The sequence below is a fragment of the Rhinolophus ferrumequinum genome, chromosome 7 (assembly GCF_004115265.2).
Source record: "Rhinolophus ferrumequinum isolate MPI-CBG mRhiFer1 chromosome 7, mRhiFer1_v1.p, whole genome shotgun sequence".
Classification (NCBI taxonomy): Eukaryota; Metazoa; Chordata; class Mammalia; order Chiroptera; family Rhinolophidae; genus Rhinolophus; species Rhinolophus ferrumequinum.
In genome coordinates this window covers 25,333,064-25,347,443 of record NC_046290.1, presented here as the reverse complement: position 1 = coordinate 25,347,443, position 14,380 = coordinate 25,333,064, and the positions used below count along the sequence as shown (strand labels likewise).

The following is a 14,380-nucleotide window of genomic DNA, read 5'->3' as shown; positions in this document are numbered from 1 at the left end:
AAAGAATTAGCTTAAACAAGTGTGGTAGAGCTTGACAATGGAATACTTTGTGGTTATTAAAATTAATGATGTAGTTCTATATTTATTTAACTTAAAGATGTTGCAGAGTGTTTTATTATACAAAAAAGTACTATGATCTCATCATTAGATTTTTTAAAGTTCTGGAAGATTATATACCAAGATGTTAATAGTGGTTATGTCTGAATGCCGAGATTAGAGATAATTTTTATTTTTTACACGTTTCATGTTGTTTCAATTTTTTTCTAGTATAAGTACGAATTACTTTTCCTTATTGGAGACAACAAGGAAAACGATATTCTGCCTTGGGATTTTGCGATGTTTTCCTTAATTGGTCTCCCCGTTCTTGCCCCTCCCTTCAATACCAGTGAGAGTGACTTTGTCGAAACATAAATAGGTCTTTTCACTCTGGTCAAGTGCCACCCTCCCCATGAACCCTCCCCGTTCTTCAGGGTCCTGTAATCAACCTCCACCACTGTGACTTTCCTCGCTCTCTGACCTCATCTCCTTCCACTCTTCTCCCTCAGACTCCCACTAACCCCGTCACACAGATTCCCGGTGCTCCTGCATCAGGACCTCAGCATTTGCCTGGAACACTCTTCCCCCAGGTGGGGGGGGTGGAGGGATGGAGGGATAGACAGACAGACAGACAGATAGATACTGAGATGACAATCGATCCAGATATTTGTATCCAGAGAGTTCATCGCGTCCTTCTTGCTCAATGGTCACCTTCGTGGGAGGCTTTCTCTGATTGGCCACTGCCTTCCTTGTTTTGTTTTTCTTTAAAACCCTTATCACCATCTGACGTGATACTTACATTTGGAAATGTATTTGTTCACTACCTGCCTGCCTGGACTGCAATGTAAGCTCTGTGAGGTCAGGGATTCCTACTGTCTGTTCTGGTTACTGCTGAACCCTTAGCACCTGAAACAGTGCCTGGCAGACAGTGGGCACTAAGCATTTGTTTGAAGGAGTAAATGGATATATTGTGAGAACTTGGAGAACTGATTCTTTAGGACATAGGAATCCCACTAACAAGGTGATCACGAAACTGGGTTCTTGTGTAGGATGTGCCACTAAGTGGCCCTGAGAAGGCTGCTGAGTCCCTCTGGGGTCAGTTACATCGTGTGCTGAATGAGGAGGCAGTCCTTGCCAGCTCTATGAGTTTACAAACCCTCAGTCAACAAAAATCTGGCTGTGAAATCTGATTATCTTCTCTGTTCAGTCAATATGCTAAATAGACAAAGATGAATAAGGTCTGTGCCCTAAATCTGTAAGACCAAAGAACAATTCATATTTTTGGGATCCACATAAAGGGCATCATTCTCTTATTGTATGAGGTGATACTATTACTTCTTGTGGTGTATTCCTTCTCTATATCTCTCCCAATAGACCTCTGCCCTTCTCTACTCTGCCCTGGGCCCTGGGTGGCTGACCTGTCTGGCTTCCAACTATGTTCTGCCCATCAGGAATCCCCAGGAAGAGAGTGAAAGGAGAGAGGAAAAGGAGCCAGAGTATTTGTTACCTAACTTCTGTCCTAGGAGGTTGTCATGGGACACGTGTCTGAAGGTCACAGCCCTTGCTGATGACCCCCTGTCTGTCTGTCTCCAGAAGCTGGTAATTGTTCTCTCTTGATCTGCATATATTTGCCCAAACATTTATAAATAGTCCCTTCACTAAATTCACTTCAAATTATCCAAAAGCCCGTGCCTCTGTTTCCTGCTGGGAGCCTGGTGACACCTGAGATCATTAGAAAAGTCATATTTTCTCCCACGGTTGCTTCTTACTTGCACATACTTGTACATATTTGTTTCATATTTGGTTGCATAGTTAGATGAGATCCATGCAGTCAGCATGCACTGTGTCCCGCCTATATGTCTGTCACTGTGTTAAGCTGATTTCATATAACTCCTTCTCTGTGCTAAACCATAATTGTGGCCCTCCTTGTGCAGCAAAGAACCCAAGTGATTCAGGGATTGAGATGCTACCATGTTTCCCCGAAAACAAGACCTAGCTGGACAATCAGCTCTAATGCGTCTTTTGGAGCAAAAATTTATATACGACCCGGTCTTATAGTAAAATATATATAAGACCTGGCTTTATGTTAATTTTTGCTCCAAAAGACGCATTAGAGCTGATTGTCCAGCTAGGTCTTATTTTCGGGGAAACACGGTAAGAAACCATCCCAATGGAGAACTCTGTAAAAGCAAGCCTGGCTCCAACGGAAAGAACAGTAAAGATTAACCATGAAATGAGGAGTCTAATATTAAAAGAACAAAATGGATAACAAGGAAATAGAAGGAAACAAACGGAAAAATAGTTGACAATGTGCATTACTTCAATATGTGAATGTTTAAAAATCCATTGAGACGGAGAGGAATAAATAGTACCAAGTTGCTCACCATGGGGCTGCTAAACAGCAGCTGATTGACTGAACAGATGCCGTGGTTGAAATTAGAGCACCAGTGCGCTTTTTCTTTGGAAAATTATCATTTGCTTTCGACTTTCTTCCCTAACTAGCCAGAGGGAGTAAAATGTGGGTGAACTGATTAAAAGTAAATGTATGGTAATGTAAGATGTACACCAGCCTCAGAAGAGCAATTAACAGGTAGCAGGTATTTTTAAACAGCACCGGTGAAGGTGAATCATTTCCTTTAGAACCAGTCAAGTTGTGCAAATGATAGTTACTCAGATTTACAGGCATGGAGGTATTAGCACATCAATAGAGCGATTACGGGGGAGGGCACCTGAATGTAAAACTCACATGTGAAGTTATGTTTATGTCCCAACTGCATAACGAAAATGCAGATTGTTTAGGGCATGAGTAAAACAACTGGTTTGCTCTTCCTCCTGTTTCCTTTTTCGTCTCACAGTCTAAAAATTTACAAACCCGTATGTTCACCAATTTACAGGCTTATTTATTCCAAGCTCCTGGAGTAAAGCCCAGGAAAGCAAGCTCTCCCTCGGCTTTATCTCCCTCTACCTTGAGAGTAGCACTGAGTTGTCCGGAATGCAGTGGGTTGCAGGCTCTCCATTTTCTTATTTATTTCAGAACATTCGTGTGTAAGTTAAATTGCAGGTTTGTCTATTAAGGGGACAATTTCATTAGTATGCACTATCTGAGTCCTTCCAAGTTTGACCAAATTGCTACTCATGAGAGGATTTTCTGGAGAATCTCTTAAAATTTGGGAGGGAACACCCTAGCAGTATAGTAGAGGTCAGCAAGCTACATCCCAGAGGTCAAATCTGGACCGCCACCTGCTTTTGCACTGTTGAAATAAATTTCTAGGCCCCAGTTGGAGCTGCTTCTGCCCCACTGCCATCTCAGCAAACAGAAAACCTAACTAACTTGTGTCCCTGTAAATGTTCCACGTGTCTGGAAACACAATCTATTCAGTCAGCCAATCCCAAAAGTCAAGCCTGCTCTGCACTCTATACTGACTTCACTACCTTCCTTATTAATTTCCTACTTTCCTCTCTCCGTTACTTATTCTTTATCATATAAAGCTTTCTTCCTTCAGCCCATTTTTCCAGTCCTCTGAACCTTTGAGAATGGAGACTGCCACTTCATGAAGTGTTAAATAAACTTTGTTTCTCTCCCCTAACTTGTCTCTTTAATCATTTTTAAACAGCACGGGGTTAAGAATGGTCTTTTACATTCTTAAATGGTGGAAAAAGTTTTACAAATGGATAATCTTTGTGACACATGAAAATTATATGAAATTCAAATTTCAGTGTCCATTGATAAAGTTTTATTGGCACACATATTGTCTATGGCTGCTTCCATGTAGAGGTGACCTAAAAATCCCCAAGTGTTTCTATCTTGCTTTTACAAAAAAAATTCTGCTGATCCCTACCTAAATAAATGGCTAACTTTTAGAGAGGTTACACACACACACACACACAACACACACACGCACACATACTAGCAATGCAGTACTAACTCTGTGAGGTTTTTCTTCTTTTTTCTTTTTGTTGAACCAGGATGTGCTTGAATAGTGAGAGTTATGAAATGTTATTGTTAGAAAAGTTCATTGGGCCTTGTAGTCTTAAATTTTCTGATGTCTTTTAAATTTTGCAGTGTTGTTGTTGTTGTTGTTTTTTTTTTCAATTACTCAACCACCAAAACCCATCCTAATGATTCTACTTGACATAAGTCGTGTGGCCATTTCTATTTTTCCACTTCTGTCAGCAAAGCTTTTGATCCCGGACTTTGTTTCTGATTCTTACATTCTAATGTCTTCCAGTCCTGAGAACAGAGCTCAGAGCATGGAGTTACAAAGAAAAGGCGTACAAAACCGGTTGGTGATCACCTATGTCAGGTGCATCATCATTCAGTATTATGCATGGAGGAAATGTACACAGGGTGCCAAAAAATCATATACACATTTTAAGAAAGGAAAAATCTATTAAAATTATAATACAATGAATGACGCTAGCATTCACTTGATTAACGCCATCTTTTGAGTGAATGTCATACGACACATTGCTACAGTAATTCAATTCAACTTCGAAAAGTAATACATAGATAACATCTCTTACAATGTGTACATTTTTTGGCACCCCCTGGTATATCAACACTCCTTCATCTTGAGGAGTAGGCAGATGTTGTAACCTCTGTTCACATGTATTTCCTCAAAATAATCTGAGAACTAGAAAATATTACCTACCTCAGACATTATTGCACCCATTTTACAGATGAAGACACTGAGGCCCAAAGAGATTAAGTGACCTTCCTGAGATCTCACAGCAAGGTAACAGAAAACAGTTCTCCCGGCCTTCAGACCCAGACATTGCCTGCCAGATTCTGCTCTGTGTAAAGGTACAGATGATTGGATACAGTGAGGGCTTTCAAGGGTTGGTGAGGACTTTTCATAGGCACTGACTAAAAGAGGCAGCAGGCTGCATGGAAGCTACTGAAGGGTGATGATAAGTCATGGAGATTTTGGAAGAAACTGCTTCCAGTCCCGTCCTGATTGCTTCCCTACCCATCCCTAGTATATGCCACTACCTCCGTCCCCACTTTGTTCTCCTCTGCTCACTGCTGCAGCCAATTCAGGGTCATTTCTATGAAATAGAAGCCCTCACTAGCGACAGGGATAAAGAAAATCTATTTAGTGGCTACATATGTGACGACATGTACCCAGGAACCCCAGCGTGATGAGCTGGTCTCTGGGGAAACAGGCCGGAAATTAAAAACAAGGAGCCAAATCTCAAAGCAAAAACTGAGTAAAAGCCAGATTCATACATGGATACTCGCGTGACAAAGGATATAAACAGTCACACAACCAACGACAGCTGATACAGCAATGTAGCAACGTCTCCATAAACAGGAAGGTAGAGTGAAGAAAAGTGGGGTGAGGGGTGTGGGGCAGGCAACATGGTGGAATCAGGTTATTGTAGAAATTTGATTGCTTTGAGCCAGGGTGGGTTTGTCTCAGGTAGAAGAGGAAGTTTCTGAAAACAGTTGAAGAAATTGGATTGTGGAAGAAGCGTATGGCAAAAACAAACTCAAACCAAACATCTCTCACAGTCCCTGTGCAATCTCTGAGCACCGGAGACCATAATTAGAACTTACTAGAGGGAAAACTATACTCTAAGTATAGAAATGATAAAACTCATTCCGATGATCAAGAAAGAACACAGGTGCAAAATCAGGGCTTGGTTAGAAAACCCCTATTCCCTTCCTCCCCACTCCCCCAGCCCCATATTTGCAAATTGTACCCTTCTGATCCCTGGAATCTCTCTCAAAGGCCTCTTTTCCATCCTTATTGCTTTGAACTTAACCCCCTGGGTTTGCTGTCTCCTTCCTTCTTTCCTCCCTCCTTCTTTTACTCTATTTACTTTTTTTCTTTTTTGTATCACATTGCAATTCTGGGAGTTCAACTTAGTCAATGAACCTTGCCAGTGGGGAAACCCTGGTAGTTTTCTAGACCAACTTTCTCCTTCTCATCTTCTCTTCGAATTTTCCAGACAGTAGCAGTAGAAAGTGATCCAGCCTCCAAAGTATCATGTTTCACCAAAAATAAGACCGGGTCTTATATTAATTTTTGCTCCAAAAGACTCACTAGGGCTTATGTTCAGGGGATGTCATCCTGAAAAATCAAGCTAAATACAGCTTATTTTCCAGTTAGGTCTTATTTTCGGGGAAACACGGTGGTCTCTTGTCTTGTTAAGTCACATTCATTTATGTATTAATAAATATTTACTGAATGCCTACTTTGTACAGGATGTTGCGAACACAACTTTGAAAAAGTCCCTCCAACACCAGTATAGAGCTTGCCCTGGTGGAGGGCTACAGATAATAAAATAGTTTCAGGCAGTGAAACAGCTATGGAGAAAATAAAGCAGGGAGTAGGGCTGAAGTAACAGCGAGGGTGAAGTTCAGCGAAGCCTGTCTGAGGAAGTGATATCTGAGCTAAGGAAGGGGGTAAAAAATCTGGGAGAGAGAGTTCTAGGCAGAGGAAACAGAGGGTGCAAAAACCCCAAGGCAGGAAAGACCAAATGAATTTTGCTAGGAACAAAAGAACACCTTCTACTGGGCACTGCCCTGAGGATACCAATTTCACTTCAGTGAAGAATTTATTGCTCCGTTCTCTGCCTATAGCATCAGGAGAGAACATGAGAAATTAAATGGTTTAGGGTGGTAGAGTTATATAACCTGCCAGCGAAGGTTATATAATCCTAAAGTTGGTCATACATGTGAGTCATGTTTAATTTCATTTCATTTCTCTTTGGCAAACAGAAAGAAAACACTTTTTTTTTTTTAAAATTTCTTTGCCATTTCTATGATTTACAGTCCATGTCCTTCATTACTTGTTCCATCATCCTTCTTAACCAAGCTAAGCTTGGATCCCGAGAATAAGTGACTGCCAGGCGGGGTAAATATATGTCTTACTAAGCCACACAAGTAGGTGAGGTTGCATAGAGCCCTCGTTCTGACTGACTAATTTATAAGATCAACCACAGAGAAAAAAAATTAGGCTACAGAACACGAAGGCAAATTATAAAGTTGCTGGAATGTCTTTCTTGAAGGAAAAAAAAAATAGTAGCACGGGTCAAATGTGAGGACCGTGCCCTTTGTCTTTATATTTCTGTAGACGTACAGAATGGGCTCTGACATGTGAGGAAAGCCTCCGGAGAGAGGGTAGATGCAAATACAACCTAGCATCATGTTTCAAGATCACTGAGGTACTTCTATGTCTCATTAGAGGACTTGGACACTAAAACAGTTTAACCTTTCTTCCCGTTCTACAGTAGCTCCGTGGAGCTGAGGTAAGATGTGAATGTTCAGACTGGCTCACAACACTCCAGCGAAGCCACCCAAACCCTCCTCCTTCCTCACGCAGGCTGAGCACCAATTCAGGAAAACACTGGGCCCCGGCTTTCATGAACTATAGACATAAAAGCAACTGAGATCTACCAGCTGCCCCATTAAGCAATTAAGCTGCTAATAAGGTCTGGCATTAATAGGTCCAGGGGAAGTTAATGCTGTTATTATAGTGAGTGGAGCTGAAGTGTTATTTTTTCCTTTGAGTGAAGGTGGGTATTGGCCTAAAACAGGCAACAGAGGAGCACAGCGAGTGGCGGTGTCCAGAGTGGGCTCTAAGGGTTTCCAAGAGCACTCTGTGCCTCAGCCGTCAACTCGCACATTCTGTTCTGAAGATCACATTCAGGAGCAAAGCGGGCATCACACCAAGAAAACCTCCCTGTAGGAAGGACCTTGAAGTGGGGAGGAATAGGAGCAGTGAGAGTGGGAAAGCCCATCATGTTGAAATTCCAGCCTCACAATTCCTTCAGGGCCGTGTTCAAAATATTTACCAACTGGCTGGGGTTGGGTCTAGCCAATCAGAAGGGCTGCCGCCTGTATATTCCCAGGGCTATACCGATGCATACAGGTCGAATTTCAGGCCTGCGTATATGTTTTACTCACATTTTTTTTTTTAATGTACAGTATACCTCGCAAGTTTTAAAAGAAAAATGTCTTATAGGTTTGTTCTGTGCCGTCGATACTTCCTTAGTACATAGATGCTATAAGGACTGTCCCCTGTCCTTTCTTTAATTGCCATCCTTATCATTATCATGCTACTTTGCATTAGAAGAATAAGAACCTTTAATTTGAATCTCAGTCACGGAAGTGGCTTTGCAGTTAGTCAAAACCTGAGTTCAAATACTGCCTTTACAATTCTTGACAAAATACGTAACCTTTCAAAGACTTGGTTTTTCCAAAAAATCTATAAAAAGGGATACTATTCTTTCAGCACAAGGATTTTGTGAGGATGAATATGGGATTTCCTTGGTGTGACTCATAGGAGGCTTTCGCAATGGTATCTCTAATATCTAGAATTTATTATAACACAGGTAAGAGCTAGTCAATAATTAGATAATGTTATATATGAGGAAATGGGCTTCAGAAGCAAAATAATAGTCTAAACTAATAACAAAAGAAGAAGTGTGCATGAGCCAGAATACAGGGTTTCTAAAACATTAGAAGTACTCATGAGAAAAAGCCACAATGAAATACCAATTACAGTGCATTCTTTTGTATTCATGAAAAAGGCCATCTAAGAAATTCTATTTCTGTTGTCCTGACTTGAGTAACCATATACATGTAAAAGCAGTTAAATTGTATTTATTTAAGACTATTTCATAACTGAGAGTTTCACTGAATCAGCCACCTCCCCTTCACACAATTACTTTGAAACGATAGAATTTTACTTCACATAGGAGACCAGTTGTAATGAAATGTTACGTATCTGTAAAGCACTTTCACATACCTTATCCACTTCATCCACAAAACTGGGATCCACCAATGGGAAAACGATTATCAGAAACTCCAAGACCAGACCAGTGTTTCAGTTTAAAAAGTTCAAGAGATGCCCCACCCTACGCTCCGTCCTCTGACTCTAGTCTCCATACCCACGTCCAGGGCCAGCAATGGTTATTCTATCTCATCCTTCTCCTACGTTCTTGTCTCTGTGGAGGAGACACTAAAGGATAGAAGGAAAGAGGTGGCCCTGGGACAGCTTGCAACACGGGAGCAGAGCAGTTCGATGTTCGGGAAGCATGGCGTGCTCACACAACTCAGCGTGCCTGCTCAGTTTGCAGTGAGAAAAGACAAACTACGTGTTCAACATACAGTCAGATCCAAGGCCTGCCCCAGCTCCTGTTATCTCAATTTTGGGCCATGCATCATAAAGTTTAACCAAAAATTATAGCACAGATCTTATCTTGTGAGTGTGGAAGGAGGCCCTCCTTCAATTTGAAATAGAATCGTTAACATTTCTTCTAGAAAGAAGGAGTTCCATTCCTTGCTGTATGCCCGAGGAGTTTTAACTTCTAAATTCTAAAGAGGAGGCGTAAAACAATTGCTGGATGATCATAATTATTGTATATGGAGGGGGGTGTGTGTGTGTGTGTGTGTGTGTGTGTGTATGTGTTTTCTCATCATGTCTCCATATTCTCCAATAATTCAATTTGAAGGAAGAAGCCCTGACATTCAAGGTTAGGATAGGGGTTGTTTTCAGAAAAGCCAAAATTCCTAGGACTTGGGGGAACTTGGTGAATCTCCACCCCAGGAAACAGCGGTGACCTTGGAAGTCAGCCGTGTGGGTGTTATGTGAGGAGAAGAGAGGGAAGGAGTTTATTCAGATCTGCTAACCTATATAAATAGGGCTCTGTGTTGGATCATGGAACGCCAACTGACAATGTCAGGTAGGCTGCTTTCCTGAGAGCTCCTTTCCTGGGTAACGAGGACCCAGGGTGACAGCAGGTCTTGGCAGACACAGGAACCTGGAGGAATTTACTGGCAACATTGAAAAGATTACAGAGTGCCAACATTTCAGTTCTGAGAACTCCCCTCTACACAGGGTTTATGTAAATATGCTTTCACTTCCAAAGACAAAGGTTTCTAAACAGGGATTGGCAAGGTGGTCTAAGTAATCCAACTGAAGTCCTTGCATAATATGAGAGCGTCTTAAAACCCAGACCAGAATCCGAATCTGACGGTTCACAAAATCCTCAGGAGATCTGAGAGATGCCCAAGCTTACCCAGCACCCTAGAGAGGCACTACGACAAAAAGGGACATGCCATCAGCTAGACCCCCAATTCCAAGTCAGCATGCCAATGACTTCTTTGATTCTCCCTGACCAGCATTCAGAGGGACTGATTTTAGCTGAGAGTCCTTGATTTGCAGGCAAACACCAGCCCTACCCTGAAGAGCCTGGGAGCATTATTTTTAATTCTGTGCTTCTAAGATGAATCCATTTTTTTCAGAAGATAAAAAAGTGGTTGGGGGAGGCTGCACATCATCTTGGTATGTGGTCTGTTCTGTGATCGTGAAAGAAAACTGACTTCAAACTCCCTAAGGATGAGGTAAAAATAAACTTTCTGCTGACCTCCTGTTCATAGAAACAGCCTATGTCCCTGTTGAAAGTGTCTAACTTGCAAAGGGCTGGGAAAACTACAGCAGGAAAGGCTGAAGAGAGCCCCATTCCAGGCTGTCTCTGCACGACACTAAGAAACCCCGGTCCAGTGTGTCCCTGTGAGGCAACCTCAGCCATGCAGCTACATCTGTCCAGAAGGGCCACGGTACTCACGGAAGGTTCGGACGGTGTCACTGGGCTGGCTTCGGGGGCTGGGGCCGTGGGGATTCATAGCCCTCACAGCAAACCGGTAGTTGGTACCCGGATCAAGACCCTTGATAACCATGGAGTCCATCTGGATCCACTCTTGGATTAAGGTCCAACTCTTGTCGAAATCTGGTCTTTATTGATTAAAAAATGAAGCAAAACAAGAAGCAGTTGTTCAGAAATAGCAGAGGAAAGGGAAGCCTGCTGGCTATGTAAACTAACGGCATTTGAACTCTGAAAGCCATACTTATAAAAATGAGTTAACGTTTCCTATCTAAAAGTCATCTTGATCTTAAATCGTGGGTCATCATTAAGTCTCTGCCAATAAAAGCAAGTAGATCATTTTTCGGGCCAGTTTTAAGCACTGTTTAAAAATCGTTCACTTTTCCTCTCATGGCCTTCACTAGGAAAGGCGAAAAGATCCCCACATAGCAATTCATTTTCAAGGACTCTGCCTTCCAGATGTTCCATAAACAAGCCTTCCCTTGATAGTCCCCATTCCCAGAAGTCAGGAGAGTACAGATTCCATTGACTCGCAATCTGTTCACAAAATAAACAAATATAACTTTTACGGGGTGACTAATTTGTATGAATCGCCATGGGAAAACAGAAGAAGATTCTGTTCACGGCTCTTCTTCATACTCTTACAAAATGGTACAACAGGGCCAACTCGCTGAATTTTCACATGTCCTTCTAAGAACCCTAAAGAGAGTGCAGACTTTCACTCAGAGCTCCCCTCTGGGAGGCCACATCTAGAGAATAAAAGTACAAACTCTGGAGTTGGACAGAGCCGCTCAAACCCTGCCTCTTCTACTTACTAGCTGCTATTTAACTTCTTTAAGTCTCTATGTTCTCATCTTAAATTGGAGGTAATAAAAGTACTTACTTAAGAGGGCTGTCCTAAAGATGAAATGAGGTCTATCTCCTCAGCTGAGTGCCTGGCATCCCACTGTCAACACTCAGCGTGTGTTAGCCATTACCTAAGGGACTTACACCTCCCAGAGCTAGCAGGCATCCCTGGGCCACCTGCTGACCTAGACCTGTGTGCTCCAATGCAGTTGCACTAGCCCATGAGACTAGTCAGCACCTGACATGTGGCTAGTCTGAATTGAGAGGTGCTGGATTTTAAGGAAGAAGAAGAAAAAAAGAATGTAAACTATCTCATTGATTACACATTGAAATGATAGGTTGGATTTAGTGGGATAAAAATAAATGTTATTAAAATTCATCTCACTTGTTCATTACCTTTATAATGCCATTATTAGAAAACTTCAACTTTCATATCAGCTTGCATTGCATTTCTACTGGACAGCGCTGCTCTACATGGACTTCCTAGTTTTGGGGAGAAAGGACAGTATTCCAGGTAATGAGAGCTGCAAGATTAAATTTGAGAATGATTGTCCAAGCCTGGGAACAGGATGAGAGGCCTAACTGGAGTGGGGGTTTTGTGTTAGTACTAATAATTGCTACCATTTATCAAGTTCTTATTAAGTACAGTAGTCTTCCCTTATCTATGGTGGGTACGTTCCAACACCCCCAGTGGATGCCTGACACCATGGATAGTACTGAACCCTATATACTATCTTCTTTTCTATAAATACTTATCTATGAAAAATTTTAACTTATAAATTAGGCATAGTAAAAGATTAACAACTAACTATAAAATGGAACACTTCTAACAACATACTGTTAATAAAAGTTACGTGAATGTGGTCTCTCTCTTTTTTTCTCTCTCAAAATATCTCATTGTAATGTACTTACCTTTTCACTAAAAGGAAGCACTTCATGGCTTCTCTTTGGCACGTCCAAATTGCCAGCATCATTACTCTTGTGTTTTGGGGACATTATTAAGTAAAATAAGGGTTAGTGGAACACAAACACTGTGATACTGTGACACTCAATCTGATAATCATGATGGCTACTAAGTGACTAAGGGTGGGTGGTGTTTACAGTGTGGAGATGCTGGACAAGTATGATTCACGTCCCAGGTGGGACAGTGCAAAATTTCTTCTTGCTGCTCAGAATGGTGTACAATTTAAAAGCTATGGATGGCTTATTTCTGGAATTTTCCATTTAATAATTTTTGGGCCACGGTTGACCACAGGTAATTGCAACCATGGATGGTAAAACCAGGAATAAGGAGGAACTACTAGACCAAGCATTATTCTAATACTTTAATTCATTTACTTCTCACAACTACCCTATGCAGTCTATTGTAATATTAAAAATCCCTCCATCGCCTTTTTTACACAGGAAACTAAGGCATTAAATGGCTAATAACTTGCTTGAGGTCACACAACTGATAAATGGTGAGGCCATATTGGGTTAATGAGGGAAGGTTAGATTAAGAAGATCCCTGGTACTGGATGAAAATTAGGGGTGATAGTGGTTGGGGAGGGCTCTTCTCCATCCTTTAGTTGGCTTCCTGACCACCTCTCAGTTGTTTTATTCTTAAACACCTCTGCTCAGATATTTAGAAGAAGGCAGGAAGCAAGAAAGATTGATGGTTGTCCTTTATGGACAACTTATCAGGCAAGGAAATAGAGACTGATTTTGCTGAAAAGAGATACTTGGATGATACACAGATTTTTAGGCGAGGCAGTGCCTACCTAGTTTCTCATTAGCAGGAATTGTTGAAAGCCAAATGGAGTCCTTAAGCTCAGTAAAAGGTGCTTCTCAGGCTCACCAGGCAGACAAGTAATTTGTGGAGTAATTTGTGGGGTAATTTGTGGAGTAATTTGTGGGGCCTGTATTTCCCAAGAATCCACATGTTTGGAGAAGCAGAGGTCACAGGGCATGCCCAGTGGAGGAAGTAGGACTTGTTTCTCTTTTTTGATATTCTTTCCCTAAAGATGGACTTCTCCTGTAAACTAACTTTGTCATCAAAGAGGAAAACTCAGTGAGTAGAAGGAAACACATTTACAAACTCAAATTAGAATAAAATCACTTCACAGAGGAAAGCCACAGGGGATATCTTAAAAGTAAAGTCAGAAAAGATGTGATCTTTAGATAAAACTCTCCTGTTATTCTTTGCTAAACTTCCTTGTGGCATTTATAGAGGAAATGGCCTGTAACTGCTCTTGGATGCCATTGTTTACCCAGGGTTACTGGCAAATATCTGCGACAATCTTCATGCAAAAATTACTGCCCCTTCCTACCTCCCAAAAGGGTGATTATTTTGTATTTGTTCATTTAATGCAGGGAAGAAAGCTACATTTTCAGCAAAGCAAACAAAAGATTAAAATCATTAACCTTTAATTTCGTTATATAGAGCCAGAGAGGAAAGCTCATGCAGACTGAATAGCAGTTCAAAACCTTTAACATTTTGCCTCTGATTTTGTCACGGGTTTTGCATTTAAATGTTTTTAGAATCTCTCAAGGTACAAAAGTGCAAAGGTGAGGTTGGGAAAGAGATAACCAGGCAAAAGTATTGTCTTAGATCCTCCTCAAACAATAGCTTTATCTTTTTCGACTAAAGAAAATTATTCGAACTACAAAGTTGCCAGTCAAATCACCATAGTAACACTCCCTGCCAATTTTCCCAATAATGAAAAGGCTAGGAGAGAAGCAGATTATAATGCTCGGCCATTCCAGATAAAGGTGGGTGACCGCCGCCGGGTGGGCACTGGAAGCACTTTTCCAAATAGTGGGAGAGGGTTGGGTTGGGTATCCTGCATCTCAGGAGATCAGTGGAACACCTTTGCCAGGTGGCTGTTCAGGTGGGAACATG

At 41.5% G+C, this 14,380-nt stretch overlaps 1 protein-coding gene across 2 annotated transcripts in view; it reads right to left on the bottom strand.

Moving 5' to 3' along the window:
• EGFLAM (EGF like, fibronectin type III and laminin G domains) overlaps window positions 1-14,380 on the bottom strand; it is a 152,087-nt gene that overhangs the window by 64,134 nt on the left and 73,573 nt on the right. For both annotated transcript variants that reach the window (XM_033111275.1, XM_033111276.1), the window contains exon 6: window positions 10,618-10,784. In XM_033111275.1, coding sequence (XP_032967166.1) covers window positions 10,618-10,784 — 167 coding nt within the window. The remainder of the gene's footprint in view (window positions 1-10,617; window positions 10,785-14,380) is intronic.